The sequence below is a fragment of the Podarcis raffonei genome, chromosome 17 (genome assembly GCF_027172205.1).
Source record: "Podarcis raffonei isolate rPodRaf1 chromosome 17, rPodRaf1.pri, whole genome shotgun sequence".
NCBI lineage: Eukaryota > Metazoa > Chordata > Lepidosauria > Squamata > Lacertidae > Podarcis > Podarcis raffonei.
Genome location: NC_070618.1, coordinates 39,252,745 through 39,280,159, shown reverse-complemented (window position 1 = coordinate 39,280,159; position 27,415 = coordinate 39,252,745). Strand labels below are relative to the sequence as shown.

General features: G+C 46.2%; 1 protein-coding gene and 2 long non-coding RNA genes across 6 annotated transcripts; all 3 read right to left on the bottom strand.

The window, feature by feature from the left end:
• Window positions 1–2,073: 2,073 nt before the first annotated feature.
• LOC128404913 (5'-nucleotidase domain-containing protein 2-like) lies at window positions 2,074–27,415 on the bottom strand. 4 transcript variants are annotated; one of them, XM_053370989.1, is made up of 14 exons: window positions 27,146–27,415; window positions 20,986–21,170; window positions 19,638–19,712; window positions 18,239–18,294; window positions 17,640–17,733; window positions 16,200–16,328; window positions 13,267–13,327; window positions 12,473–12,575; window positions 11,507–11,608; window positions 10,431–10,512; window positions 9,657–9,743; window positions 9,381–9,521; window positions 8,757–8,821; window positions 2,074–3,344 (listed from the first exon to the last, which is right to left on the bottom strand). In XM_053370989.1, the coding sequence occupies exons 1-14, from the start codon at window positions 27,411–27,413 to the stop codon at window positions 3,083–3,085; spliced, it is 1,710 nt and encodes a 569-aa protein (XP_053226964.1). In that variant the 5' UTR covers window positions 27,414–27,415; the 3' UTR covers window positions 2,074–3,082. The 4 variants fall into 4 exon arrangements, with proteins under 4 accessions (XP_053226964.1, XP_053226967.1, XP_053226966.1 ...); XM_053370992.1 differs by lacking the exon at window positions 27,146–27,415 and adding an exon at window positions 26,466–26,537; XM_053370991.1 differs by lacking the exon at window positions 2,074–3,344 and adding an exon at window positions 8,244–8,311.
• Window positions 14,343–15,717, bottom strand: LOC128404935 (uncharacterized). Its single transcript, XR_008328197.1, has 2 exons — window positions 15,540–15,717; window positions 14,343–15,509 (listed from the first exon to the last, which is right to left on the bottom strand). It is a non-coding gene; the product is annotated as an uncharacterized LOC128404935 (long non-coding RNA).
• On the bottom strand, window positions 23,343–25,724 carry LOC128404933 (uncharacterized). Its single transcript, XR_008328195.1, has 2 exons — window positions 25,424–25,724; window positions 23,343–25,067 (listed from the first exon to the last, which is right to left on the bottom strand). It is a non-coding gene; the product is annotated as an uncharacterized LOC128404933 (long non-coding RNA).

The window sequence follows — 27,415 nt, the reverse complement described above, 5'->3', positions numbered from 1 at the left end:
GCAAAGTTCTTAACCCGAGGTACTATTTCTGGGTTAGCAGAGTCTGTAACCCGAGGTACCACTGTATCTCAAGGGCTGTCACATGGAAGATGGAGCAAGGTTGATTTCTCTTGCTCTGGAGAAAGGACTTGAACCAATGGATTCAAGTTGCAAGAAAGAATATTCCAACTAAGCATCAGGAAGAACTTTGGGGCAGTAAGAGCTGTTCAACAGTGGAATGGACTCCCTCGGGAGCTGCTGGGCTCTTCTTTTAAGCAGAGGTTGGATGGCCACCTGTCATGTAGGATCTAGTTGATTCCTGCATTGCAGGGGGTGGGACTAGATGGCCCTTATAACTCTATGATGCTGAATGTGCTGTGTGCTTATGGCACAGATGTGCTGTGAGCTTATAGCAATACCTCAAAGACTTCAAGGTCTGTCACCACAAGTACTTCTCTTCATATCATAACAAAAGCTCCTGAATTAATGTTCCCGTTGTTCTTAAGGTTCCCTCTCACACAAGATACCTAATTTTGAACACTGAAGTTAGCAATTTATTTGGTGGGTGCAAGTAGTCTTGCCTGGACCACAAAATAGCCTGGCACTGGCAGAGAGACCATGAACTCTCAGAGCCTATTGAAACCAGGAGAAACCATTGTGGGTTTTCAGTGGCAACTTTTAACATTTGCCCCCCAATTTGACTTCAAAAAAGCTTTCTACTGGAGCCAGTCCAGGGTCTGTGTCAAACCTTCAGCACTGCAGCTAGCCTTAATTTCAGCTGGGGACGGGGGGGGGGGGGGACTTCAGGTGCCAGGGACAGCCTATACAACTCTGTTTATTTGTAGGACTTCTTATGCCTCTCAGCATGTAGCCGAATACAGAGCAGACTTTATTTTGCAACAAAATATTGGCAGAAATATGAAAGCCTTCATATGTATTTATGGGGGCGGGGGGATTCAACCTTTATTCCTGAAGTCTATGGTGCAAGGAATGACGGGTGAGAGGAGAGTGGCAGCATGGCCACAAGTTTGTCCAGGGCTCCCAGCAAGACACTCTTGGGGCTCCATAGCTTACAGTGCACGGCCAAGCAAACTTACTCAGGAGCCCATCTGCATTCCATGGGACCTCTTCCTGCGTGTGTGCAGGATTGCTGCCTGTTTAGCTTCATTGTTTCTTTATGATGTTTCATTATCCATATAAAGAATAATGTTTCATTATTCTTACTGCTGTTCTGGGGAAAATGAGCGCTTACTCCCTTGGCTTTTAGAAGGTAAAGAAAATTATAAAGCACTTTGTTAACTATTCTAGTGACCTGCAGCAGGAGATCCCAGAGCCAAATCAAGCCTCTTAAAGAACAGCACCTCACCCCACCCTGCTAAGCAAGTATTGCAAGTTAAACGGAAGCTCTGGGGCTCTGGGAAAGGATGTAGCAATAGTTCCATTTTAGGAGAATGCAGAGGGAATTTGGACTACCACCTTCCATTCTCTCCCATGGAACAAATGGCTTAACAAGGCTGTAGCTCTGTGTGCATAAAACAGCTGAAGGTAGCATCGTCTTTCTATGTGGGCACATGGCATGAAGTAACATTCCAGACATCACTCTCCACACAGCTTATTATGTGGCCATGAGGTGGCAGCAAAGTAACACTGGACCAGGGGTCAGCAAACTTTTTCAGCAGGGGGCCGGTCCACTGTCCCTCAGACCTTGTGGGGGCCAGACTATTTTTTTGGGGGGAGGGGGAGAACAAATTCCTATGCCCACAAATAACCCAGAGATGCATTTTAAATAAAAGGACACATTCTACTCATGTAAAAACATGCTGATTCCAAGACCATCTGCGGGCTGGACTTAGAAGGCAATTGGGCCGGCTCTGACTCCTGGGCCTTAGTTTGCCTATCCATGCCCTGGACTTTGCAATACACAGCTGCTGCCATTAGAAAGTGTGTTTCTAGTCCCTCAAGTTAAATGTTAAGAATGTGTGGGAAATGCTTATTAAGACCAAGGATGTGAACAGCATTTCCTGTTAGGAAAAGTTTCAGAGTTCTGCATTGACCCTCATATTTAGCAGAAGCAGAATACGCTAGACAGAGTAAGAAATCTTAATGTACACTTTACTTAATTTACATAGGAAGAGAAAGGAAGATTATTTTGAAAAGGATTTTTTTTAAAGTGAGGAATATACATCCACCCCAAAACCACTCCTCATCACAGGCAAATGGTTCAGAAAAGATGAAACATGTTAGGACAAAGTAGAAGAGGGAATGTTTGGGAGCCAAAACAACATGCCCCCCACCTCTGATCCTGTACCCCCTTTTCTGGCAAATAAACATACCAGGAACAGGTTTCACACTGAACTTTATTAAAGGTACAAAATTGGACTTACGAGCTACAAACACCTACCCTCCCATTAGCACCTCCTGTCCCCCCACCAAGAGACAGGATATTTCCCTCCCAGCCCCTCCCCACAGTACCCCATACCTTCCATGGTTGCAAGCAAAAATCACCCTCACAAAAACCCAGCAGTGGGGAAAAGGTAAACTTCAAGCACTTCAGAACACCCCTGCAAGGGGTGGGGGCTGAGTAGTTTTGTGAGTTGGAGCAAAAATAACATTTCACCCCCACACAGATGCTGAGTGAGTTTGCCTGTGAAATGCATGCACCCCAGGGCAGGGCAGAGAGGACTGCAAGACCATTCCAAGGTGCTCCACCAGCGGACAAGCAGTTGACAGGCTTCCCAGCTTCCTAGAGCACCTGCAGGAAGAAGGCCAACCAAAACTCTGCTGTTGGGCTCCTGGCCAATTTGAGATAGGCCCAAGAATCTACTTAGCTACTGGGAATCCTGCAAAGAATTCTGGACTAGTTGGACCTTGGTATGAGCCAGCAAGGCACTTCTGATGCCTGCAAGCAAGACTGGATACTGAAGACCACTTGGCAAAGATGAATTAGGCCGTAACAATTAAGACATTCCTAGGAAGCACTCTTGCTTTGTAAATTTGGACAAATACCCCGCAGGGACTCTAATTCAAGAAGTCAGCCCTCACTGCTGCACTTGTGGGTCTGGGGCAGAGTCGTGAGCCTCTGCAGTCCTGCCTGCCCAGGTCCCTAGCGGATATGAGCCATCTCTTCCAAAAAGGGAGTCTTCATGCAGCCAGTGCACAGCTGATCCATCCAGAGGGGAGCCTCATGCTGCAGGGGAGTGCGTCTTGGGTAAAAGGTGTAGTTGAGGTCATAGTTGAGCAAGCAGCTGAGCGAGGCCATGTAGACATCCGAGAAGCGGCACAGGCGGCGTGAGAAATAGGTGGGGTTGTGGCAGGTGCGAAAGATGCTGCCAAACTGAGGATTGAAGAGGTTTTTGGTGAGTGCCCTGCAGCAAGTTTGAGGGGACACAGAGAAGAGAAAGAGTTATTACACAACAGCATACAAAATTAAATCTTTGGCTTCCTAGGTTCTGTGCCTAGCTAGGTGACCTAGCAAGCTGCATCAGGACAATGTGTTTTCATGGAAACTGCAGCATGCAGTGCTAGCTGAAAAAGGCACCTCTCCAAGAATCTCAGCTTTCTGTTGGGTAGAATTTTGGTCATAAAAATGAACGTGTTATTGAAAAAGTTATTTTTATTTCAAATTGCCCCAATAATTAATAACCTACGCTGTTTTAAAGAGGGATATTTCTTGGCAGAAGGATATTTTTAGATTTATCTGGCAGGGAAAGAAACCAACAATTAAATATAAGATATTGATTGATACTAGGGAAAAATGAGGCTTCCCTCTGCCAGATCTGCATTTATATTACAAAGCAGCATGCTTGTGTTGGTTAAAAGAATGGATAAAGTTGAAGAACACTCAACTGCTCAATTTGGAGGGGTGTTAAATTTGGTTGGCATGAATATCTATGGTATGGCAAAGCAAGAATACGTAAGAATTTTATGAATCATGGAATTAGGAGAAATATCTATGGAGTCTGGGGAAAATATAATAAAAACCTGCTAGAAAGGAAAACACATTTGTGGCTTTGACCCATCAAAGCAATTGCAGTGAAAAACTTAATATGGAAAAAAGATGGCCAACGTATAGAGAATTACTGGACTTTACAGATACTAGTGTAAGCCTGAAGAAGATGGAAGAAGTCGGCAACAAGTGACAGATTGGTTACAATACTGTCAAGTGAATGAAACATTTGACGTCATGGAACATACCTCAGAAAGAGCTGATAGAAAATAACGATAAGTCAATTTCTAAAATGTATGTTATTACAAGAATGAGAGACAGGATGAAATGGTGAAATTGGCAATGATTAGTTGGGCAGGAGATGTAGGCCATAATATAGTTAGATTTGTGTGAAAAGCTGTGGGAAACAGGACTGAAATTTACAACCTGCTATGCTCTTAAGAAAAACTATTTGAAAATGATTTATAGATGGTACTTGACACCAAACAGTTTAGCAAAAATGTATAAGTCAGAGTTGGGTAAATGTTGGAAGTGTAAAGTTATGGATGGAACTTTCAATCATATGTGGTGGAGCCAAAGAATATTGGGAAATGATATATAATGAACTGGAAAAAAAATATTTTGGAAGACCTTTCCAAAGAGAGCTGAGGCCTTTCTTTTAGGTATAGTGAGATCCGAGGTTCCAAGTAAACCAGTTAGTCTGTTTAGGTGGTGAGAATTTTATATGCACAAAGATGGAGAGAGGAGTTAGTACCTACAAAGGAGGAATGGCAGACAAAATTAATGGAATATGCAGAATTAGCAAGTTTAACCAGCAAAATTAGAGAGCAAGAAGAGAATTTTTTTAGAGAGGAATGGAAACCATTTGTAGAATATTTAGAATTTCACTGTAAAAATGTTAGCCGGTCTGGAATAAGCTCAGCAGTTAAAATTTGTAAGGAGAGAAATTAGAATGTTTAATGGATTAAGAAAAATAGAATATGTAACAGGAATGGGTAGTTTGAAGGAGCCATGGAAGGATGGATGGGAAACTGGTAGTGGCGGTGGTGGTGGCAGAAGTAGCGGTGGCTAGCCAGAAGCCAGAGAGTCAGCAGCAGCAGGGAGCAGTGGCGTAGCGTGGGTTGTCAGCACCCGGGGCAAGGCAAGTAATTTGCGCCCCCTAACCCGTGGATTTTAGTAGGGGCAGAGAGCTGTGAGTGCGAGCGTGCCCCCCCAGATGTTGCGCCCGGTGCGCCCAGCCCCCCTGCACCCCCACGCTATGCCACTGGCAGGGAGGGCTGGATTTAGGACCCTGGCGGGCCTGATCCGGCCTGCGGGCCTTAGTTTGAAGACCCTGGGTTAGGGCAATTAATAGCAGCTCATGGCATCTATAGATGCAAGTAGGGGAGCCATTAGAGAGCTATCCAGTTACACAGCGCAGACCATTGTTTTCTATAGAAATGAAATCCAAGCCCACCAGATGAGACAGAACCCAGTAGCAGCAAAAGCCTCAATTTGTGAATGCTTTCATGGAATTTTCACAGAAAGAGTATTTACCCAGAAGGAAAGGTTGTTCAGGCCGCACAACATGACCATTAGCACTGGGAGGGGGCAGGGGGGAATGAAGGGACTGTGAAGAGCTCAAAAAGTGAGCAGGTGTAAAGGAATGCATACTGGGGCAACACACACATTTGTGATCTGACCAAGAAAGAGTTCTTGGAGCGATGGCAGACAGCTCAATAAAAATGTCAACCTAGTGTGCAGCAGCTGTGTAAAAAGTGAATTTTGTGCTAGGGATCAAAAGAAGAGACATCACAAATGAGACTGCCACCAGGAGGACTTTCTACAGATGTCTGCACTTGGAATACTGCAAAGAGTTCTGCTTGCTGCACCTCAGAGGAAGGGGAGTGCAGAGCTGTGAAAGGTACAGAAAAGAGGAAACAAAATCAACTCTCCTACATGAAATGGTTACAACGTTTGTGGCTTTTTAGTTTAGAAAAAAAAGCAAGTAAGAGAAAAGATATGCTGCAATTTATTAAATTATGCATTAGAAGGAGAAAACAGAGAGGAAAATGTTCCCTGTCTATCCAGGGTCACTGAAAGAAATGGAATGTTGGGAGATTCAGGAAAGAAAAAAAGAAGCACTAATATTTTAGTACAAATAGTTCTGGAATTTGATACAAGACATGGTTGTGGCTGTCAACTTAGCCCCGCTGGTGATACTGCTGTCTAAGTTGTTAGCTATGCTAACTTGCAAAAGGACCTTCTTGACAGCTGTTCCCTGTTTATGAAAAGACCTCTCTGGTGAGATGCAACTGGTTTCCTTCACTCAGGGGGAATTTAGAAAGATTCCTATCCACCCTGGTATTTTATGGCTAGTACACATTGTCCCTGGCAACCTTGAAATTAGCAAGAATACTTGATTGTTTTCAAATGATTTTGTTTTTTAAAGCACTCAGATCCCCAGACCAGATGGGTGGGAGATTGCCTGCTCTTGACAGGATCACACTCCCTCTGAAAGAGCGGGCACGTAGCTCCCTGCGTCCCTCTAGCTCTCCCATGGAATGCTGTTGTGTTTACCCAGCAAATAAGAAGTTACTCTGGCTCTCCTTAGGCAACATACGGCTTTCTGAAAGAAGACCTTGCAAAGGGGGGGGACCACCTCACAGAGACCGAACTGTACTGGGGAAACTCTTCCATGCCACGTTCTCATAAACAGCTATTACTTCTATTTAATTAAATGCTAAATTCAGCTCAGTTCAACTTCTCTCGCCAACTGTCAACTGAAAACCACCACTGGAGTGTTCAGAGGTCACTGGAAATCCTCTTGAAACTGCTGTGCATGTAGTATCCATACCCACAATAAATGGATTCTATTATTATTATTATTATTTACTCGGTCCATCTGACTTGGGTTGCCCCGGCCACTCAGGGTGGCTTCCTACAAATTATAAAACCACATCAAACATAAAAAACTTTCCCATACAGTGGTACCTCTGGTTACGTACTTAATTCATTCCGGAGGTCCTTTCTTAACCTGAAACTGTTCTTAACCTGAAGCACCACTTTAGCTAATGGGGCCTCCTGCTGCCGCCATGCCGCCAAAGCAGGATTTCTGTTCTCATCCTGAAGCAAAGTTCTTAACCCGAGGTAATATCTCTGGGTTAGCGGAGTCTGTAACCTGAAGCATATGTAACCTGAAGCGTATGTAACCCGAGGTACCACTGTACAGGGCTGCCTTCAGATGACTTCTATCAATCAGATAATTTTTTATCTCCTAGACATCCGATGGAAGGGCATTCCACAGGGTGGGCATCACTACCAGGAAGCCCTTCTGCCTGGTTCCCTGTAACCTCACTTCTTGCAATAAGAGAACCGCCAGAAGGCCCTCAGAGCTTGGACTTCAGTGCTCTTGGGGGTAGAGATGCTCCTTCAGATATACAGGGCTGGCCGTTTAGGACTTTAAAGGTCAGCACCAACACTTTGAATTGTGCTCAGGAACGTTAGTACACTTTCAACCCACACTGAGAAACTAGCCATTTTCTGCATGGCAGTGACTGCACAGCTGCCCACTTGCTACAGGCAGACTAGGCAGAGTCAACACCTGGCAGCTGCTGGGGCTCCCTTTAAGAAACTCCAGCAACTCAGGCCTGATGCTCCAAGTGCCACCAAAAAGCTGGGTCCAACTGCCATTTGAATTGCTCATGATGCTCATAATCTGGGCCATTGTAGAAAATTAAAAACAGGCTAGAGCCAGTCACCTGGCAATGCTTAAGAGTGCTGCTGCTGCTGCCCACTGGCAGTTAAGCCCAAAGGAGGAGGGCAACTGATGATGGAGAAGACAGCCTACCAGAGGGCACCTGGACAGGGTCTTCTCAAACCTGGAGTCAGCTGTAAGTAGGCAGGGAGATTTAAGGGTTTCAAAAAATAAGACAAAGCATAAAGCAGCTGCCACAGGCCAACAGTAACTGCAGAAAGTTAGAATTCAGGAGGCAGCAGGAGCACAGATTCCCATTCTTAATCTGTTTAGCTGGAGGGGCCTCTTTAACTTTTCCTTACTAATCGCTACCTACAGACACAATATTATTTGCCTTTCTTCCAAATGGGCACACCTTCAGAGAGGGAAAATTCTTATTTATGTAGCTCCACCATTAATTTGTAGAGGCGGCTCTCCACTCCAAAGTGTTTACAAATCTAAAAATAGAGCATGGGGTGGAGAAGAAATGCAAATACAGTAGTTACAATTACCTGGGCTTTGTTTCAACAGGGAAACCTAGTTCCCAATGAAATCAATGAGAATGAACTTAAGTCATGAAGCTGATCTGCTGAAGTCAATGGGACCCAAGTTCAGATTCAACCCCTTGTGTACAAGTATAATGAGGCTAAAGGGGCGTGGAAGTCATGAATCTAGGACAACAGAGGGGAGATCCAGATGAGTATGGAATTTTCTGTGGGACAGAATAACCTGATGAGGAGCTAGAATTCAGAAGGAAAAGCAACTATAAGTAGATCAACCTTTGTATTTCATATTTTGTTGTTGTACATTGTATTTTTGTTTTGCATCGTAACCTATTTTGAGTATTATTTTCACAGAAAAACAGGGTATAAATTGTAAATCTCATCTCATCTATTCAAGCATGCAAAGAAGATATGACCCTGCAAATTGACATTAATACTACAGACTGAAAAAGCAAAGCACCACATGTACAGCCTCGCCCCAGCTCCCCAAAACATCCTTGGCTAGGTGGCCTGGATAAAACTCTGATTTGCCACAGACACTCAGGCATGTGGTTATTTGTAACCCTGGATCTGGCACACTGAAGCGCATGGGAAGGCCGAGATAAAATGCTACCTGAGCTCTTGTCGCTCCTTCATCCAGTCCTGCAACACCTTCTGAGCTTCTGGATCCTTGAACATCTTTTGGAGAAACAAACCAAGTGGTTAGAAATGCATTTGATGATCCCATCCTGCCTTAAAACTCACTAAACCAACTTTTGCAGAAGAAATCCGCCTTTTTACCTACTGATTAACGTCCACAGCCCATAAGCTAGCTAGAAACTTCATTTCTTCTATGTTAACTGGTCTTTAGGGCACCTTATTGATTCTATAACCAATGGCTTCAAGTTACAAGACAGGAGATTCCGACTAAAGATCAGGAAAAACTTTCCGACAGGAAGAGCTGTTTGGCAGTGGAAGGGACTCTCTCAGAAGGTGCTGGACTCTCCTTCCTTGGAGGTTTTCAAGCAGAGGTTGGATGGCCATCTGCCAAGTGTGCTTTAGTTGAGATTCCTGCATTGCAGGGGGTTGGGCCATATGACCCTCTGGGTCCCGTCCAACTCTACAATTTTAGCATTTTAGGATTTTTGCTATGCTATTTTAGCATCCTTTGCCATCTCTCAAGAGCAGTCCTCCATGAAGAGAGAGCTTTTTGCCCTTTCCCATTCCATTCTCAGCCGCCAAGTGGACTCTCCTCTACCTGCATGCGCTCCAGCAAGCCGGTCAAGGCCTGCAGCCAGGTGAGTGCTTGTGAGTACTGTTCTGTGTTCACCATTTTGGTCTCTGTTTCCAGTTCGGGAACTATGGCCCCTGTTCGCCAGCCATGGCGCAGCATCAGGTCCTGTGGGGAGATGGGTACAGTGGAAGGAGGAAGGCATAGGCAAGCCCAAAGCAACTTCACCCACCCTCCCCTCCCTTCAACTCTGTCAGGTCACAGCTCCCACAGGCCCCAGAGAAAAAGGCCCAAAGATCTCACCGCCAGGTCACTGTAGAGATGATCTCCGAAGTAGAGAACTTTGGATCCACGCCAACCTGTAAGCTGGAGGAAGTCAACGAGGTTGCCCTATATTTAATTTTTTGACAGTGGAATAAGAAAGCGTGCATTAAAATCACCAGACAGGTGATGTCAGTTAAAGGAGTTCTATAAATACAGGAACAAAATGGCTACACAATTTTTACATTAATATAGAATGAGGTTAAATATAAGAGGCTGAATTTTGACCTAGAATTGACAAAAGATATGGAATTACTTGCTGGTATGGAGAAAGCGGCCTGGTGCCAACCTCCAGAAACAGAGAGCGCTGGGCAAGAAGCCCTCAGTGGGCTTTTCTTCTCTCCCTTGCTTGCCCACTGTGCCATGGCGACGGTGAGGCCAGACTAGGCCGTTTCCTCACCACCAGAGAGAGAGAGAGACAGAGAGGGCCTGACATCTGAAGGGCCACACAGGCTCCTGTCATAGGGTGGAACTGGATTAGACCTGCGAGAGAGGAGATTACTTCCCCCATCCCTTAGGTATCTGATTTGACATCTATCCAAAGCTGCCTCAAGAATATCCAAGTGGAGAAAAGACAATGTGTGTGTGTGTGTGTGTGTGTGTGTGTGTGTGTGTGTGTACAGATGATGATATGCTGAAGGACTGACATGCCCAAGTTACAAGCATGGAAAGATCTGGTGTATTAATTCCATTCTTCCAGAAGACAGACAATCCCACCACCATGACATTTTTATCGTCCACAATCCATTTCCTCACCTGCTTATATACCTGCCCCTTCTCCAGCTTAGTTATTTTGTCCCACTGCAGATCCCCATTAGCATCCAGCCGCCGGAAAGGTCTGAGGAGAGAAGCAAGTGGGGGGTGGGTGGGGGGTGCCAACAAGACCCTCTGCTCTCCCAGAGCTAGGGGGCATGAGCTCCTGGGACCCAGCACCTGGCCTCCAAACCCACAAAATCATTCTCACTTGCCCACCCTCACACTGTTTCTGTGGGGAACCGACACATAAGATTGTGTAGATGTTTTCTGCAAATTCTTGTGTGAAGTGGCTCTTGGAGCCAAGGTAAACCAGGAGCCGTGACTTTGTATTGCATTTTGGCAATATTATAAAAAGTGCAATTTAAGATGCACCTCCTTAAAGACTTATTTTCATTCTTTTATTTATTTAACAAAAATATATGTACCTCTTGATTGTAATAAAACCTCCATGTGGTTTAAATGTCAGTAAGACACAAAAAGGGAAGGAGAAGAAAGTATACAAGATATAGGAAAGAAGGGGAAGAATGACAGGAAGTGAAAACAGAATATTCAGAAGTCATGTATAATTTACAAAGCACCCCTATCTTCATAAAAGCAGACAAGCATTTCTGTCCCAAGCCAGTGTAAGTGTGTAGCCTTCCCCACCCCACACACTTATTTTTTCTGTCTCACAGAAAAGCAAGCAGAGGAATATTTAGGGCAATCAAGCAAGTCAGTATTAAGTCACTTTTTTAAAAGTAAAGAAAGGAGGAAAATGATGCAGTTGGGCAGATAGCAGGATTTCAAATTTACACAGAATGCCCACCCCCCCAGCAACAGAAAGCAAACAGAATATTTGGGTCTCTGCAAAGTGGCCAGAGGCAACCTACCAGGTTCTTAAGGCTCAAGTCTCTATACTGACTGGTGTAATCTATAAGACGGTGCATGTGTGTGTGAGGGCCAGTACCACTTCCCAGACTTCAGGCTGTGCGCTCTGCCCCCCAACCGCCCAAGGTGGATGCACTAGAACTCATCCCTCAATGTGGCATACAGGATCTGGAACCCACAGCAGGAGCTTCAGAGTGGGCCACACTTACTTGACACAATCATTGAAGAAATGAGGCTTGTCTGCCTGAACTATGACCACGTCAAAGAAGTCCCGCCAGTCTTTACCAACCATGTACCGCATCCCTTTATTGCTGGAAATGAGGAAAAAGGCACATTAGGAATAGGAGAGGGAATGTCACCAGTAGCAGACAGCAGGGGGAGCTTCTATGGGCTCTTGCAACAGAGACCAAGGAAGCCTGAGAAGGGCAGCAGATATTCCAGCAGAAGAATCAGCAGAGTGCAGGAGCTAATAATAATAATAATAATAATAATAATAATAATAATAATAATAATAAAATTTGTATTCCGCCCTCCCCGGCCAAAGCCGGGCTCAGAGCGGCTACAATTCACTCCTTTCTCACAGCCCACAGTAGTGCTCCCTGTTCATCTTCCTCCTTTATTCTCCTATCTACCATGAGACTGTCAAATTAGTGTAAGCTGTCTGCCTGAGCCGCCTAAAGGGCTAGTAGTGTAACACTTTAGGTCAAACCTAAAAAAATCTTCGACTATCTCAAGGGCAGCACATGGAAGATGGAGCAAGCTTAGTTTCTCCTGCTCCAGAGGGCAGGACCCAAACCAATGGCTTCAAGTTACAAGAAAGGAGATTCTGACCAAACAAGAACTTTCTGATGGCAAGAGCTGTTTGACAGACTCTCCTTCATTGGAAGTGTTTAAGCAGAAGTCGGATAGCCACCTGTCATGGATGCTTTAGTTACAATTCCTACACTGCAGCGGGATGGACTCGATGACCCTCAGGCTCCCTCCCAACTCTACAATTCTATGAAAATGCAGGAGCAGCTGATGCAGGAGAGCCCTAGAGATTCCAACAGATTGGCTCAATATCAGCATTTAAGCAGAGTTTAAATGAAGTCTATTGTAGATCAACAGTTTTGGACCAGGACAATGCTAATGCCCAGCCTACTTCTAGCTTGCAGCCTTGCCATGTTCAGACTCACACAAAGCTGAAAGGGCTGTTGGTGATGAGGAAGAGTTTCTTGCCACACTTGGCCAGGCGGTGCAGCACGGCGTATGTCTCATCCCCACGCAGGATGTACTTCTCTGCAGAGGGAAGATGGGCATTAAAAACTTCTCCATGCAGACAGAACCAAGAGACAAACTGAAACGAGGTTCACTGGGTGGGAAGGAGCAGTGCTGGAAGGATTCTTGTTTTCGTTTTCTGACTTAGGCTGGGCTTTGTGTATATGCCTACGCTGTGCAAGTGAACAAAAAGTACACAATGTGGCACAACGCAACCCCCCCCTTTTAAAGCAAGTTTCTAGCCCTTGTTGCTGTGCAGATGCACATGAAAGCAACTGGCCAATCCCTCTCTGATTTCTGGGACGAAGGGTGGGGCTTCAGTCTCCTGGCTTCTCCTGTGACTGCAGAATTTAGCTTTCTTGGTGTGGAATGTCCTTGGTCCAGGCACAGAGAATGCACAGACGAAGAGACTTCAGCCAGGCCTGATCTTTGGTTTTGCCTTTCCTTAAGCAGTCCACTGCTCGGTTCACTTGCTTAAGCCTCTGTGCCATTCTGCTAAATCACTTCATGCAGAAAAACAGCCCATTGTGGAACATTTCACTTCTGACACACTAGGCTAGCTAACCAGCGCGTTTTGTTCTACAGCTTAGCTAGTGGGTGGACGCTCTTCCTTTGGGAAAGGCAGCAGGTCTGGAAAGGCCATTTGCATCCCTTGCAGCCCTCTGCTTGTGTGGTTGCCCTGCCTCCAGCTCCTTGGCAGATGGATACTCACCCAGATCCTGCATAATCCACTTGTACATAAAGCCTTTAATATGGACATCCCGGATGGCATCCTATTGAAAAACTTTTTTTAATAATAGTTTTAAAAAAACACCTCAGAAATACACAAACAAGTTTAACAATGTGCACACTGGTCTAGCTCCCCCTGACCTGCGTTTCCAATGCTTCACCAACACCCTGAAAGTTGCTTTCGAGAGATGGTACTTGGGAAAGGAAGGCTATACTGCTCCCTTGCTCTGCACCCCTTCCAAGCTGGCTTCTGGGCTAAAGTGGGGGGCTAAGAGCCAGAATCACCCCACTTGCCCCTCTATCCCAAGCTAGGTTACCAGGTTGGGTGGGGAGGCACTGCAAACTTTTGCAAACTGGCCCCAGCCTCCCACAAATCACTTGCCTCTGTTGCTCCATTGCTTTACAACATATTCCGATGGCCAAACCAGTTTAGAGATGCATATCTGGATCACTTGCTTTAAAAAGAGGAAAAAAAGGAATAGTAGCCACCAGCTTTTGTGGGGGGGGGGTTAACAAGAATCCAACTGGGACTCCAGAACTGTAGGAAGAGAGTTAACCCTTTCCTTTTCAGCCCTGCTTTCCCTGACAGGGATGTGGGTGGAGGGAGTTCAGAGACACGGATACTTGCTTGTTTTCCTCCACAGGGCAAATAGCGGCTTCAGTTTGTCGGGGGGGGCATGCATTTACAAGGGGAAAACCTCTCCATTTGAACCACAGCCCAAATCTGATTTGAGAAATCCCACGGGTGTTTTTACCTGTTTAAATAAATGCAGCAGACCTTGCTACAGTTACAACTAGCTTGGTCCTTGCCTCTTTCTGTCTTTCTTCCTCTTTCAAACACAGAGAAATTCCCAGCTACTTTCCCAAAAAGTGGTGCGCACACAGTGGTTTAAAATGGCTTCTAAGCACTCCATGTGTACACACTTTTGGCACTGACAACATCCCACTGGCAGCTTGCACTCTAAAATGCATTCTGCAGGCAGGTGTTTTTTTTACATTTGTGGTGACATTTTGCTGCACACCCCTACCTGACAGCACTCCTCAATGGTCTTTTTTAAAAAATAAATAAATAAATAAATCTGTTTTTTAATGCAAATCTGGCATAACAGAAAAGTTGTATCCAAAAAAAATTTGGCTGCATAGGAAAATGAATACATGTGTGCATACCCACAATGGGCCTCACGTTTCTGGAACTTAGGGAAGGTGGGGAAGTACTGAGAGGAGGGGACAATAAGAAACAGTGTGAAAACATCCCATCAACTACTAGCCACTAGTGTGGACAGGAAATAACGTGACAGTGCTTTCCATTGCTCATCTGGATAGGCGTGCAGACAAGAAGAAATGATCAATCCATAATTGTAATGGTAGGTTTATTGTAGCTTTGAGAGACAGAATAACAACAGGAAAACCCCCAGAAACCCAGAAGACAAAGGTCAGGGATTACAGGTAAGACCTCTCCCTTACAGCAGGTGCTTCTAATCTCAGCTCGTTACATACAGTGAAGATACCAGGTAGCCTGACATTTGGCTGGTTGATAGGGGATCAAATACTTCTTTCACTCATTATAATGCACACCAATCTCTGACTTTTGTCTTCTGGGTTTCTGGAGGTTTTCCTGTTGTTATTCTGTCTCTCACAGCTACAATAAACCTACCATTACAATTATGGACTGGTCATTTCTTCATCAGAAGGCAAACGGGCAAATTTAGCAGGGGATCATATACTCCCCCCCCCTCACTGTAGAATACAAGCATGAGAACCCACTAAGCCTGTCCCTATTTTCAGGTGGAATTCAATCAGATACAGGCAAATTCACATTCCGGGAGGCTAATAGAATTGTGCAATTATCATTGATTGGGAGGTCTTGTGGAGCAAACCTGCTTCCCCCCCAAGACTAGTTGTTATAAGGAAAGCGATGGACAAATGCACTGGGAAGTGCCGGGTAACACAACGTCATCTAATCCCCCCACAAACAAATCAGAAGGTTGGCTTGCTAATGAGCATTTGCCATCTAATCTTCCTGCAAACAAATTGGAATGAATGCTCAATAGAGAGGTCTCTTGGAAGAGTCAAAGGGCCTACGTGCATCGAGGCAGCAATGGAGCAATGCTATTTATGACAATGCCTGTTCTGACCTCTTGCCCTGGATCAAGGAGACAGGCAGGCTCCAGAGAAGCTGTGAGTCTGAGAGGCAGAGCCAGATGTCTCAAGTTTCCAAAGATACAACTAAGAAGGAGACTTGCCTTTTCAAAACACAGGCAGAGGAGGAGAAAGAGGCCCATGCCGTGTGCCTTGGGGCAGCTGGGCTCCTTGATAAGCCTCCCTGGCAGCTAAGCAGGCAGCCCCTCCCAATTCTCTCCTTGGTTCAGGACAGCCTGTTCTGCTGTGGCGAGATACGTCACTCCCTCCCACAACAAAGTAGTAAAAAAGAAAGAACTGATGGTGAGAGAGGTTGGGGTTGGCCTAGGGTGTGATTGTTTGCTTGTGATTGGCTGTGGTGATCTTTGTTTTCACCCCCATCCATCTTCCCTCTCTCCACCCCCCCTTTCTTTTTTCTTTCTTTTTTCTTCTCCCCCTAATGCCTCAACAAATGAAACTGATTTGTAAAAACGTTACATGGAAGAAGAAGAAAAAATACGAGGCACTACACTTCTGTAAAACAAGAAAATCCTTAATAAAAAATATTTAAAAAAAGAAAAAGAAAGAAAGAACTGAACAGAGCCCTTGAGAGCACTCAAATCCTCCTCCTCAATTTGCCTCCAGGTTAAACCACTGAGAACACAGAGTCCTCCCCCCCCACACAAAAAAAGGACACCTAGCACGCAACAATCCTCCTGCCAATTCTCAACACAGAAGCCTACATCTCAACACTCAGCAACAAGAGCAGAATATGCAGGAAAGTGGAGGGAAACACACCGTTACGTCTTTGTAGAGATGGATGGGATCGTAATCAATGTCGTTGGTGATGAAGAAGTCATTGACTACGGCCAGGAGGGTCATTTCAGGGAGAGAGAAGATGTCCATAAACTGCTTTATGGCTGGACCCTGGGAAGACCAAGGGAGGGAAGGAGAAACAAAAGATTGTTCCTGGCTTGAACAGCAACTCTCAATCAGAACTGCCTGCACTCATCACCCATTTCTTGCTAGTGCAAGGACTGTAAGTGTCCGACTTCACAGAATTCCTGGTTCATCCAGTCCAGCTACACATCAGGATCAGGACGGTGGTACCTTAGGATGTGAAAGTGGTACACTGAGAGTGGGGGGGGGGGAGGTCATTGGTTTGGTTTGTTCTTGTTTTTATTATGCATTTTGTGTTTTTATCTTGTATTTTTATGCTGTGGATTGTCCTTAGATCTTTGAATGAAGGGTGGCATACAAATTTTATAAATAAAATAAAGTAACGATTTCCTCTCATGTTGAGCCAAACACACACACACAGAGCTCAGGCTATCTGCACTGTAAGAGCAGAGCTCAGGTGTTTCTTCGGCAACAGTCATTCTCAGACTGAGCCTTAAGCAGGAGCTGCAGCTGTATCTCAGTTGCTGGCTCTGCGCCCATGAAGTGAAAAACTGGACACAAAAGTTGAGCTCTTTTTTGCGGGGGTGGGGTGGGGGGGCAAAGTTGTTAAGTTGTTCATTGTTTTTAATGAAATTCATCAAAACCAACACTTCTGACATGGGCTGCCACACACCCGGATTTTCCTGGACATTCATCGATTTCCACCCGGACACTGTTTACGAGGGCTGAATACCAGACGTATGGCAACCCTATTTAAAGGGGCCAAGTCTGCTTTATCTGCCATTGACTCTTGGGGAGTGGGATGGCGCTTGAGTCCTCTGAGCCAGGGCAACATTACACCTTCGGCTAGAGAGGCTCACACCTCTTCGACAAATTACCTCTGGTTAGTTATGTACACCTAGGACTGGCTCCAAGGGCAAGGCCAGTACTGGCATGTGGGGTGCTCTGCCAACATGAGGAAAACTTCACTATGGATGCCCCTTTTCAAAGAAGACCACTTCATCCTTACTCCAGCATCTCAGTTTGCCACGCACCCTGCAGTATTCCCTGCAAAAACTCCTGAGACAATGCAATGCCCTACCCATTACTTGGTAGAGAAACCAGGTGAATATGGAGGTCCAGCCTAGAAAGGAGATGCAACTGCAGGCCAACTAAGCTCCCTTTATAACTTGGTGGACCCTGGATAGCAGAGATACACAGGAAGGCAAATAAAAGGAGCTACACTCTGCTGGCACCTGGTCCCCTCTTGCCACATCTCAGTCAGAAACAGAAACTGAGCAACGAGAAACACTGGCCGATGGCCTTCAAACCAACTCCAGGGCTGGCAAGGGAACCAACCTTTCCATAGAAGCCACTAGCCTGGTGGAGGGGGATATGAAGGGTACCGTCATACAACGCCAGCACCTCGTCATCTGGAACCGGTTTCAAGCCCCTGGGGAATGCCAAAAAGGGGAAAGGTTTAGGAGCTTGGAAGTGTCGCCAGAAGCGCATCATTTCACAGCTGAATCAAAGTACTGTATGTGATGTGAGTAATGTGGCTATGAAGTTATGATTTCCAGTTTGACTGGTGCAGACATGATGCGGTCTCCTTACAAACTAGTTTGCAAATTTTGAGCCAGAGCAAGGGATGGATGCTCCTTCCCCTCTTCCTTGCTTTGTTTGACTTAACCATGGTTTAATATTCCATGTGAACCACAGCTAGCCATGGCTAACACAAATTGAACCAGAGTTTTCAAGGGAGATTAAAAGGACCACATGCCTTTGAGACTGCTTCCCCACTTGCAAATTCTATTTCCTGGGAGTCAGGGTTATATCTTAGGCATGACCACATAGAAGAATATTAAAAATTAGGTCTAGGAACAGCCTCAATTCCAATATCTCAGCTATGAAATTCTGCTCCATCTCAGCCATTGGGGGCCAATGTGAGCCACACTTACCGGTAAACGGTGCCCAGCTGAATGTAATGAAAGGCATCTATCTTCATGAGCAAGCCCTGTATGGCAGACAGAAGAGAAATGTGGAGTCAGCACACAGGAAACCTATATTGCAAATTAGTTCATGAAACGATACTTTATTTATTTATTGAATCTGTATAACACCCTTCATCTGAAGATCACAGGGCGGTTCACCACATAAAAATACAAAATATGAACACAAAATACATTATAAAAACAAGAGCAAAACAAACCAATAACACTCTTCCCACAAACACCTTTAAAAGGACACACAGGGTGGTCCAACGCATGGCCAAAGGGCTCCATGTGGCCCCCAAAGCCTTTTACGGTGGCCCTTTGCAACATTTGATGCCCCATCCCTTGCACTGCCTTCCCAAAGCTGGATTAGCAAGGCTCTGGGCTTTGGGAAGTAGGTGTGAGGGCACCGACAGGATCCCAGACTCCTCTTGCCTCCTTCCCAAAGCCTAGTTAGTGCTTTTCCAACTTTGGGAAGGAGGGCTCTAGGACCCTGCCAGAGCCAAGTGCCTTCATCCCAAAGAAGGCCAGGTGTGTGAGTCAAATCTTGGTGATCCTACCCCCCATGAGACAACGTGCAGCCCACTTGGTATGAGAAGTTGGACCGCCCTGATCAGCCAAAGCCAAAGGACTAGAGAAACATTTTTGCCTGGCACCTGAAGATATGTAATGAAGGTACCAGGTGAGCCTCTCTGTGGAGAGCATCCCACAAGTGGGGAGCCATCATAGAAAAGGACACTCTGGTCCTCACATGGAGGACACACACAAAGAAGGGCCTCAGATGATGATTGCAGGGTCTGAGTAGGTTCATATGGAGGAGGTGGTCCTTGAGGTATTGTGGTCCTTAGCCATTTAAGTCTTTATAGGTCTAAACCAGCACTTTGAATTGGGCCCAGAAACTAATTGGCAGCCTGTGCAGTTGGGCCAGGATTGGTATAATATGCTCAAACCGTCTTGCCCTGGTGAGCAACCTGGCCACTGAATTCTGCACCAGTTGAAGCTTCCAAACAGTCTTCAGAGGCAGCCCTATGTATAACACATTGCCTGCCCACATTTGTGCTACATGGATGACCACAACGGAAAAAGAGAACAAACTCTTCCCTTGGCTTACAATTAACCCCCTGCTGAAAGTGACCCTTATTTGCACAGGTGACAAGTAATAATGCTTAGCATTTATTTAAGAAGACTTTTAAAATGTTCCAGGTTGATTACACTACTGCATTAGGCCATTGCAGTTTGGCTAAGAACACCTGGTGACTTCAGGCTAAAGTGAGATTTGACACATGCACACACAGCTCTGCTCTTCCAGCCTCTGCTGTCCTGCCAAAGCCACAACAACAGGACAAGCCACCTGTCTCTGTCTCACCTTGGCAATGTCGTAGTGTAAGCCCCGGATGGCAAAGTTTGGCCAATATTCATACTTCAGGATGCCCTTTGGATACTGATGGGACAGAACAAAACATACAATTTGCAAGGTGGTCAATCAGTTTAAAAAGTCTAGAGCATTTCAAGTGTCATTTGGAAGCGGATTTCAAATATAATACTTTTTCTCGATGAAGTCAATGCGGGGAATTGCTTGGAACCATTCTATCCATATTTATCAGCTACAGTTGGGATCCCAGAGGCAAGCACAGACAGCAGGGATAGGGAACCTCTGTGGCCCTACAGATGTTGATGGACTACAGCTCCCATCAGCCCCAATCCATTAGCCATGCTGCTTTCTGGGGATGATGGGAGTTGAGAGTCCAATAACACTGGGAGGCCCATACAGGTTCCCAAGCATGAAGGGCAAATGCACATTCTACCCATTAAGCGGCAAAGGAGGCCTGAAAGGAGAAGCCCTCTTGGTCTGCCTGCCCTGTTCACATATAAGACAAGAGGTAAAAGTTAACTTTCTAGCACTTGACTAAACCCTCCCCTTTCCCCGCTGCTTCAAGTGTCTTTTCTAGCCTGGGCCACTTTGGATAACTGAGCTGCCAGAAAAGTGCCTGCAGTGACAGAGCATGGTGAGGTAAAGACAGCAGAGGGTTCAGCTTCGTCCACCTGAATGCTCCTTTCGATGCAAAAACCAAACACATACAGTTTACACAGAACAGGACAAGCATACAAACACGGCTGCCTCCTCCTCTCATGTCTCGCTTAGCCTAAGGCAGGGCTGGGGAACCTTTCTAGCTCCACTGGTCAGATCCTGGCCTTGGCTGCCAACCATTTGGTGTCACCATGATAGCAAGTGCCTTTGACTTCAAAGTGGAGTACAAGAGTCCTGCACTGTGCTTTAAAATGCCTGCAGCTCCAGTTTTACTGCCCACCAGCTGATGGGTGGTAGAGCCACAGCCTGCTTTCTGCAGACATCCGGTGTGTGAGGAAGTTCCTCACAGGGAGCACTTCAGCAGCCAATCCAGCGCTGCTCAGCTGACGGGTGGTATATCCGAAGCCTGATTTCCCTTGCCAATGCACAATTGTGAACATGGTTTAAGTGTACATATGATGTCAGGTGTGGGGGCAGGTGGGCAAGTTTTGGGGGAAACGGGCTCATGGATCAAGCAGGTACCCTTGGTGGGCCAACTTTGGCCTGTGGACCACAGGCTCCCCACCCCCACCCAAAGGTTTTCAAACCTTCAGTCGTCACCATTTGTCCAAGCCAAGCACTCTCCAATTTTGCCAATTACTTTTCTCATGTTCTAGTCAACTGGACATGCAAGCTCTAGAGGTACCTTATACTGCTCCACAAGGATGTCCCGAGCTGTGTTGTAGATACAAGAGTGGAGGGCAGGTGAGTATAACGCCAGTGTGTAGTCATAGTCAAATCCATAAACTCCGATAGTACTCAGGGAAATCTCATTGTTGGAGTAGATTGTTGACGGGTTCAGAAGATTGCAGACCCCTGGGGGAAGCAAATCTGGAGGAAGATGGAAGCACAAGCAATTACCACACACTTCCAACTGGATGCCTTTTACAGACAAAAGTAGGGGTACCCAACACATCAGAAACATTGGCCTCCTGAGATTGCGTGCTGTGCTGCAATGACATGCACACACCACCATTTCTATACAGTTCTCTCCATTCGACAGCCTATACTGCACTCCCAGTGCCATAATAAGGCAAGGAAATCCCAAATAGCCAAATATATGGTTTTATTTAGTTCCAAAAGGTAATAAAATTGTGATCCAGGGATGGAGGGGAGGGGACCTGACTCACTGCATGGATGGGAGGGAGAATACAAGGAGCAGTTTCTGAGGGAGTTTTTAGATAGGGCTTGATTTGAGATGGGAGAAAGGGATTAGGATAGAATTTGTCTGAGGGAGAACTGGTTCTGATTTGAGTTGAACAACCACACTGAGGAGACAATCTACAGCAAGAGGAAGGAGTCTCACAGCTTAGATAGGAAGACTGGGTTGAGTGTCTGGAGAAGGCTAAGTCTGTGCCAGGGGAGGTAGAACCTGTGGGAATACAGACTACCTGGGTTTCATTCTAGCCAGAAGGGGAGAATTCTTCTAGGAAAAGATGACTTCCAAGCCGGAAACAAGGGGTGAGGTGACCCTCTGCCCTCAGGAGGCAGATTGTTAAGAGAGTGGGTAACTGACAAAACGTGTCCCTCACTCATGAACCAAAGTTAGTGGGATAAGCCCTCTACAACTGCGTTTGCACATAATGCTAAGCCATGGTTTATTCAACAAATCATCTTGCAGACGAACAAATAAGCCGTGGCTCCTTTCTCCAAAGCTTGGTTTGGTTTCCAGATGCTCTTGCCTATGTGGCATCATGAGTGGCTGCAGGAAACAAGCAAATCATAGTTAAGCAAGCCTGTTGGGTTTGGAAATAATGTCAAACTACAGTTAAAACAGGTCATGGTTCTTAAGCCAACAACAAACCATGGCTTCATTTTGTGGTTTGTAACCAGAAAAGAAGCCATGGTTACCCGGCTGGGCTGAGTTCAGGCATTCAAACAAACACCACTTGAGCTAAGTAAAATAAGATTTAGCATTATGTGCTAACCAGGCTATAGACAGGTTGAAAGGAATGCATGGCCATTTTCTTACTGGTTTCTCTGAAAAGCAGAAGGCTAAGAAATAGGAATGTAGTTGTTAAGGGAAGGGTCAGATCCCTGAAAAAACAGGTCCTGTTCCAGCTAATCAGGACCTTCTTTTCCAACACAGAATAGGGAGAGACCAGAGCCTAGTTCTCAATGATGTGATAAACCTGTACAGTGGTGCCTCGCAAGACGAAATTAATCCGTTCTGCGAGTCTCTTCGTCTTGCGGTTTTTTTGTCTTGCGAAGCACGGCTATTAGCGGCTTAGCGGCTATTAAAAAGCTTAGCGGCTATTAGCGGCTTTAAGAAAAAGGAAACAAACTCGCAAGAAGTTTCGTCTTGCGAAGCAAGCCCATAGGGAAATTCGTCTTGCGGAACGACTCAAAAAACGGAAAACCCTTTCGTCTAGCGAGTTTTTCGTCTTGCGAGGCATTCGTCTTGCGGGGCACCGCTGTATCTGGATTGCACAAGTTCAGATGACTGCTAGGAGAACGAAATGCTTCTCCTTAAAAAAGAAAACCCTTGCATACAGAAGGGTTCCAGCTTAGCCTTCTCCCCAATATGCCAGCTTTTTATGGAGTGTTTTTGTATGAAGGATCAACCCATCACGTGAACCACTACCTGTGGCATGAAGTCGTACAGCACAGACAGGTATGCCATTTATGTAAGAACAAGGGCCCAAATTATCACAAAACTGGACCGTCTCCATTTCAGCCTCGCTCCCCCCTGCCCCTCCTCCAGTGTACCATACTTAGTTCAGGGTGTTGAACTCACAAAGTTACAGTTCTCAGCATCTTTTAAAAAAGAGTTCCCATGATTCTCCATAACCATTAAGGTGGTATAAGAATGCTTTAAATCAAGGGTTCCCCAACTTCTGTCCATGGACTATCAGTGGTACATGAGCTTCATGCAGGTGGTCTGTCGTGTATCTGTTGATTTGTGGCTGAAAACAGGAGGGAGATGGTACATCCATCACATTAAATACTGATATTGGGGGTTTTTTAAATTGAATTTGCATTACTTCTTTTATTTTTCCCCCCGATTTCATTTTATTGCAATACTTCAAGTAACTGTCTATCTGACCTCCTTGGAGAGTCTTCCCACCTCTAAGTTTGTTCTTGCACACCAGCAATCTGTTACTACTGAACATTTCAGGAGGCATCTTGGATAGCCAGGAGTCCTTGTTACCCTCAGGGCTTTATGTCTGCCACGTCTCAGCCTCTGAATGTGCTTTCCATATAGGGCTAAGTCCTCAAATCCATGAAGTTATAACAAAGAGACATGCCTCTAAATATGTACAGTGCACATGCCTTTCCTTACTATTGAGTGACCACAGGTAGATTCCACATATACAGGAATAAGGTACAAAGCAGACATGATGGCTCCTAAATAGACCTCAGCCTCACCCCACCCCAAGCCTTTATTTTTTTCTTAATTAAGAACTAGTCATTTGGATTCCCCCTTATTTAAATGAGCAATATGAAGGCCATTCAGTGCCATTCTATAATAATAAGAGGCTGCTGGGTCCATCACCCAATCGCCCATCTAGCTCAACATCCTGTTTTCACAGTAGTCCACCAGATGCCCACGGGAAGCCCACAAGTAGAACCCGAGGCCAACAGCACTCTCCTCCCTCACTTCTGATGGCCAGCAGCTGGTATTCAGAGGCTTCCTGCCTCCAACTCAGGAGGCAAAACATCCCTTCTTCAACCACAAATCTGCAGTCACTCTTTTAACCACCTAAATGAAGCTTATCTCCATGAACCACCATTTAGGACTGCCTGCTAGACAGCAAAGATTAAATCTCCCCACAGTAGCCTTTGCCACCCCTCTGCTCCTCCAAATTAGTTCTTCTCTAAATGCTATTATGGCTTCACATTCATGGCTGGCTTGGAAGCTGGATGGGCACCACTGGAAACAGAATGGATCTTGGCCATTCTCAACTAGAGTGTCTACTTTGCACGCAGGTCCCAGGCTTGATCCCCAATAGCATGTCCTGGCAGGGCTGGGGAGAGCCCTGTGTGAGATCCTGGATAGCCCCTGCCTGTCCACATGAGCCAGAGGGACCAAGGGTCAGATTCAGTAGAAGGCAGCTCCTTGTGTTCCTCAGTCCTTCAGGGAGGAGCTTGAACAAGTGGCAGAACTGGTTCACAGCCAAAATATAAAGCAGCCAGTTGCCCACACAGCTCCCAGTCTTATAAGAATACAGACGGCTATACCTGGGCAGCGCATACACTTTGCTGCTCGAAACACGTAGCACTTGTGCAACAGCAGACATCCTGCATTAGTTAACCCTGTCAAGTACCAGCAGGCACACTAATGAAGAATTTGCCTTATGCCAAGTGATGAGTCAGCTCATCTTGGAGCACGGAATACACGTTGCCTTCCGTCATTGCCCCCCCCCCCCATAAACTGGTTGAGCTGGAAATAAAAATTACTGTATTCAGCAAATGCTGAAATGCGTAAGATTCTTTGTGGTCAACAGGCAAAGCACAGAGGGAACTGCTGGGTCAGACAGCCTGGTGTGGTCAAATAAACTTTGTGGGTAGTGATGCCACAGTTCAAGAAACTGGCAGTGCCCAGGAAGGAAGGAAGCAAACTGTTAAGCTTTGTAATGAATATTTTCGTGAGGTGCAGAGGAATGACAGTGGGAGGGGAAGAAGAGAGGAGAGAGAGACATGCCAATTTCTGTAGCACTTAGGAGAAAGTCAGGAATTAAGAGCAGGAGTTTGATCACTTTGTGCATCCAAATAAGTATGTCCATCCTTACAGTGGTGCCCCGCAAGACGAACGCCTCGCAAGACGGAAAACCCGCTAGACGAAAGGGTTTTCCGTTTTGGAGGTGCTTCGCAAAACGAATTTCCCTATGGGCTTGCTTTGCAAGACGAAAAAGTCTTGCGAGTTCCTTCGGGTTTTTTTCCCTCCCCCCCCTTTTCCTAAGCCGCTAAGCCGCTTATCAGCTGATCCACTGATAAGCCGCTTAACAGCTGATTGCTAAAAGCCGCTAAACCGCTAATAGCGCTAATCCGCTAAGCTGTCAATGGGCTTGCTTCGCAAGACGAAAAAACCGCTATACGAAGAGCCTCGCGGAACGAATTAATTTCGTCTTGCGAGGCACCACTGTATTACAAAACTGGATTAAATACCGTTAACATTACACTAAATATACAAAAGCACACTATTTTGCTCTGGTTTACTTTGAAGCTAACATCATCTCTACAGGGTTTGTTAGAATCTTCAATTTCACAGATGAACATGTATAAAAACAGGTGAGAATAGGAAGTCGTCTCAAGCTAAGTTGAGGCATCTATGCTCTCTACAACCATTCTCCAAGGCTTCAGGCTCGGGTCTTTCCCTGTCCCTATCTAAAGATGCTGGGGAACAGTATTGGTGGTAATGTAATGCTGGTATTGTCATACCATGAAATTGTTTATCACATGTTTTAACATAAATTGCACAATTAAGTCCACTCGCCAGCCCATGCCTCCTCCCGATCTCTGTAATATTGATAAAAATCCTGACCACAGAAAAAGGGAGAAAGGGGAAGAAAATAGAAGGGGCAACAGCAGCTTTGCTACTGAGCTATAGCCCATCCCTGGCTGCAACTAGAACAGATTGATTAAATCATGTTAAGGAGTAACTGATCTATGTTTAGTGGTTTATAAGGGGGGGGGGCACTCTAAAATTGCACTGTTCTCCCCTGCCCCAGCAAGCTTGCTAGGTGCATACTTTTGGCTGGTCCCTGACAAGGACTGGGAGAACACGCCTGATACCTGGAATTCAGAAGGAGAACCCAAAATGTATGCATCATATTTTTGAGAAATCAGGATCTCCTTCTTTGGACTGGGGGTGATTAGTACTAGAGTGGTACCTCGGGTTACAGACGCTTCAGGTTACATATGCTTCAGGTTACAGACTCCGCTAACCCAGAAATAGTGCTTCAGGTTAAGAACTTTGCTTCAGGATGAGAACAGAAATTGTGCTCTGGCGGCGCAGCAGCAGCAGGAGGCCCCATTAGCTAAAGTGGTGCTTAACCCGAGGTACCACTGTACCATGTTCAGATGAATCATCCGTTTCAGTCAGTCTTATAAGTGCCTCCACCACCTGTCTTAATCAGGCAGATTTAAAGAAAGAATACTTTTTAAAAATATGCAAATATTTACAAAAATCAAGGGTAGCAGGCATCATTTTAGAAGAGGCTTCTCTCCCACACAGGAAGGAACGGCTCTTCCAGATTCATGGATGCATAATCTAAAAACAAAGAAAGGCTGGCACTTTCTTCCAAAGATTTGTTTTCCCCTATTTTTTGCATGCAAATTTAAATCAATTAAAACTACTGTGATAAAACAACTCCAATTCTTTAAAATTCACTGTGCTTGGTGTTCTTGCTGCAGAAGAGTCCCGTGGCACCTTCAAGACTTAACAGATCCACGCCACAGGAAATGCGAGCCTTTCCCTCTTGTTGCAGCCGCCGTGTGGGTCTTGCTCTCTTCCTCCCACCCTCCAAAGCCAGACACAAAGCAGCCCCTTCTCCCGCTGTCCCTGCCCTGCAAAGGGGAGGGGATCCCTGCACGAAGGCTCCGGAGCAGAGTCACAGCAAGGGAGGCGCGCGAGTCCTCGCTTAAAATGAGTGACTAAAAATGTGTCAGGAACCGGGTTCCCTCGGGTCGGCAAAAAGGTACCACAGGAAGGGCACTGCTACAAAGTACATGGACAGGGAAAAGAAGGGGGGTCCTGCGGGAGGAGAGAAGGGAGAGAAGCCAAAGGGGCGGCAGCATCCCCGAGGGGAAGGGAGCCGGGACGGGCCGGGCGCCTCCTCCCCAGTCGAAGCCCCTCGGCTCACCCTGCACCAGCCGCTTCAGCTCTCCGTAGCGCGCCCACAGGAAGGTCGGCCGGTCGGGCCCGGGAGGCGGCGCGCTGCCGGCCAAAGCCTCTTGGTGGGCGCCGGGGGCTGCCGCGGCGGCCCGCCGAGCCTGGGGCTGCCGGCTCCCGTACGGAGGCCTGGGCTGGGCGCTGGGCGCCTCCGTCGCGAAGCGGCTGCAGCGGGAAAGCCAAGCGCCCGCCCGGCGCAGCAGCAGCCCGCCAGCGCGCTCCGCGGCGCCGCCAGCCATGG

What these genes read in the sequence shown, in the direction of transcription:
- LOC128404913 (XM_053370989.1), bottom strand. Translation starts at nt 27,413, where the DNA reads ATGGCTGGCGGCGCCGCGGAGCGCGCTGGCGGGCTGCTGCTGCGCCGG. An exon ending in CAGCTGGGCACCGTTTACCG is followed by an intron (nt 17,734 to 18,238) that starts GTAAGTGTGGCT and finishes GGCATTCCCCAG; the next exon opens with GGGCTTGAAACCGGTTCCAG. An exon ending in ATCTCTACAAAGACGTAACG is followed by an intron (nt 13,328 to 16,199) that starts GTGTGTTTCCCT and finishes GTTTTTCAATAG; the next exon opens with GATGCCATCCGGGATGTCCA.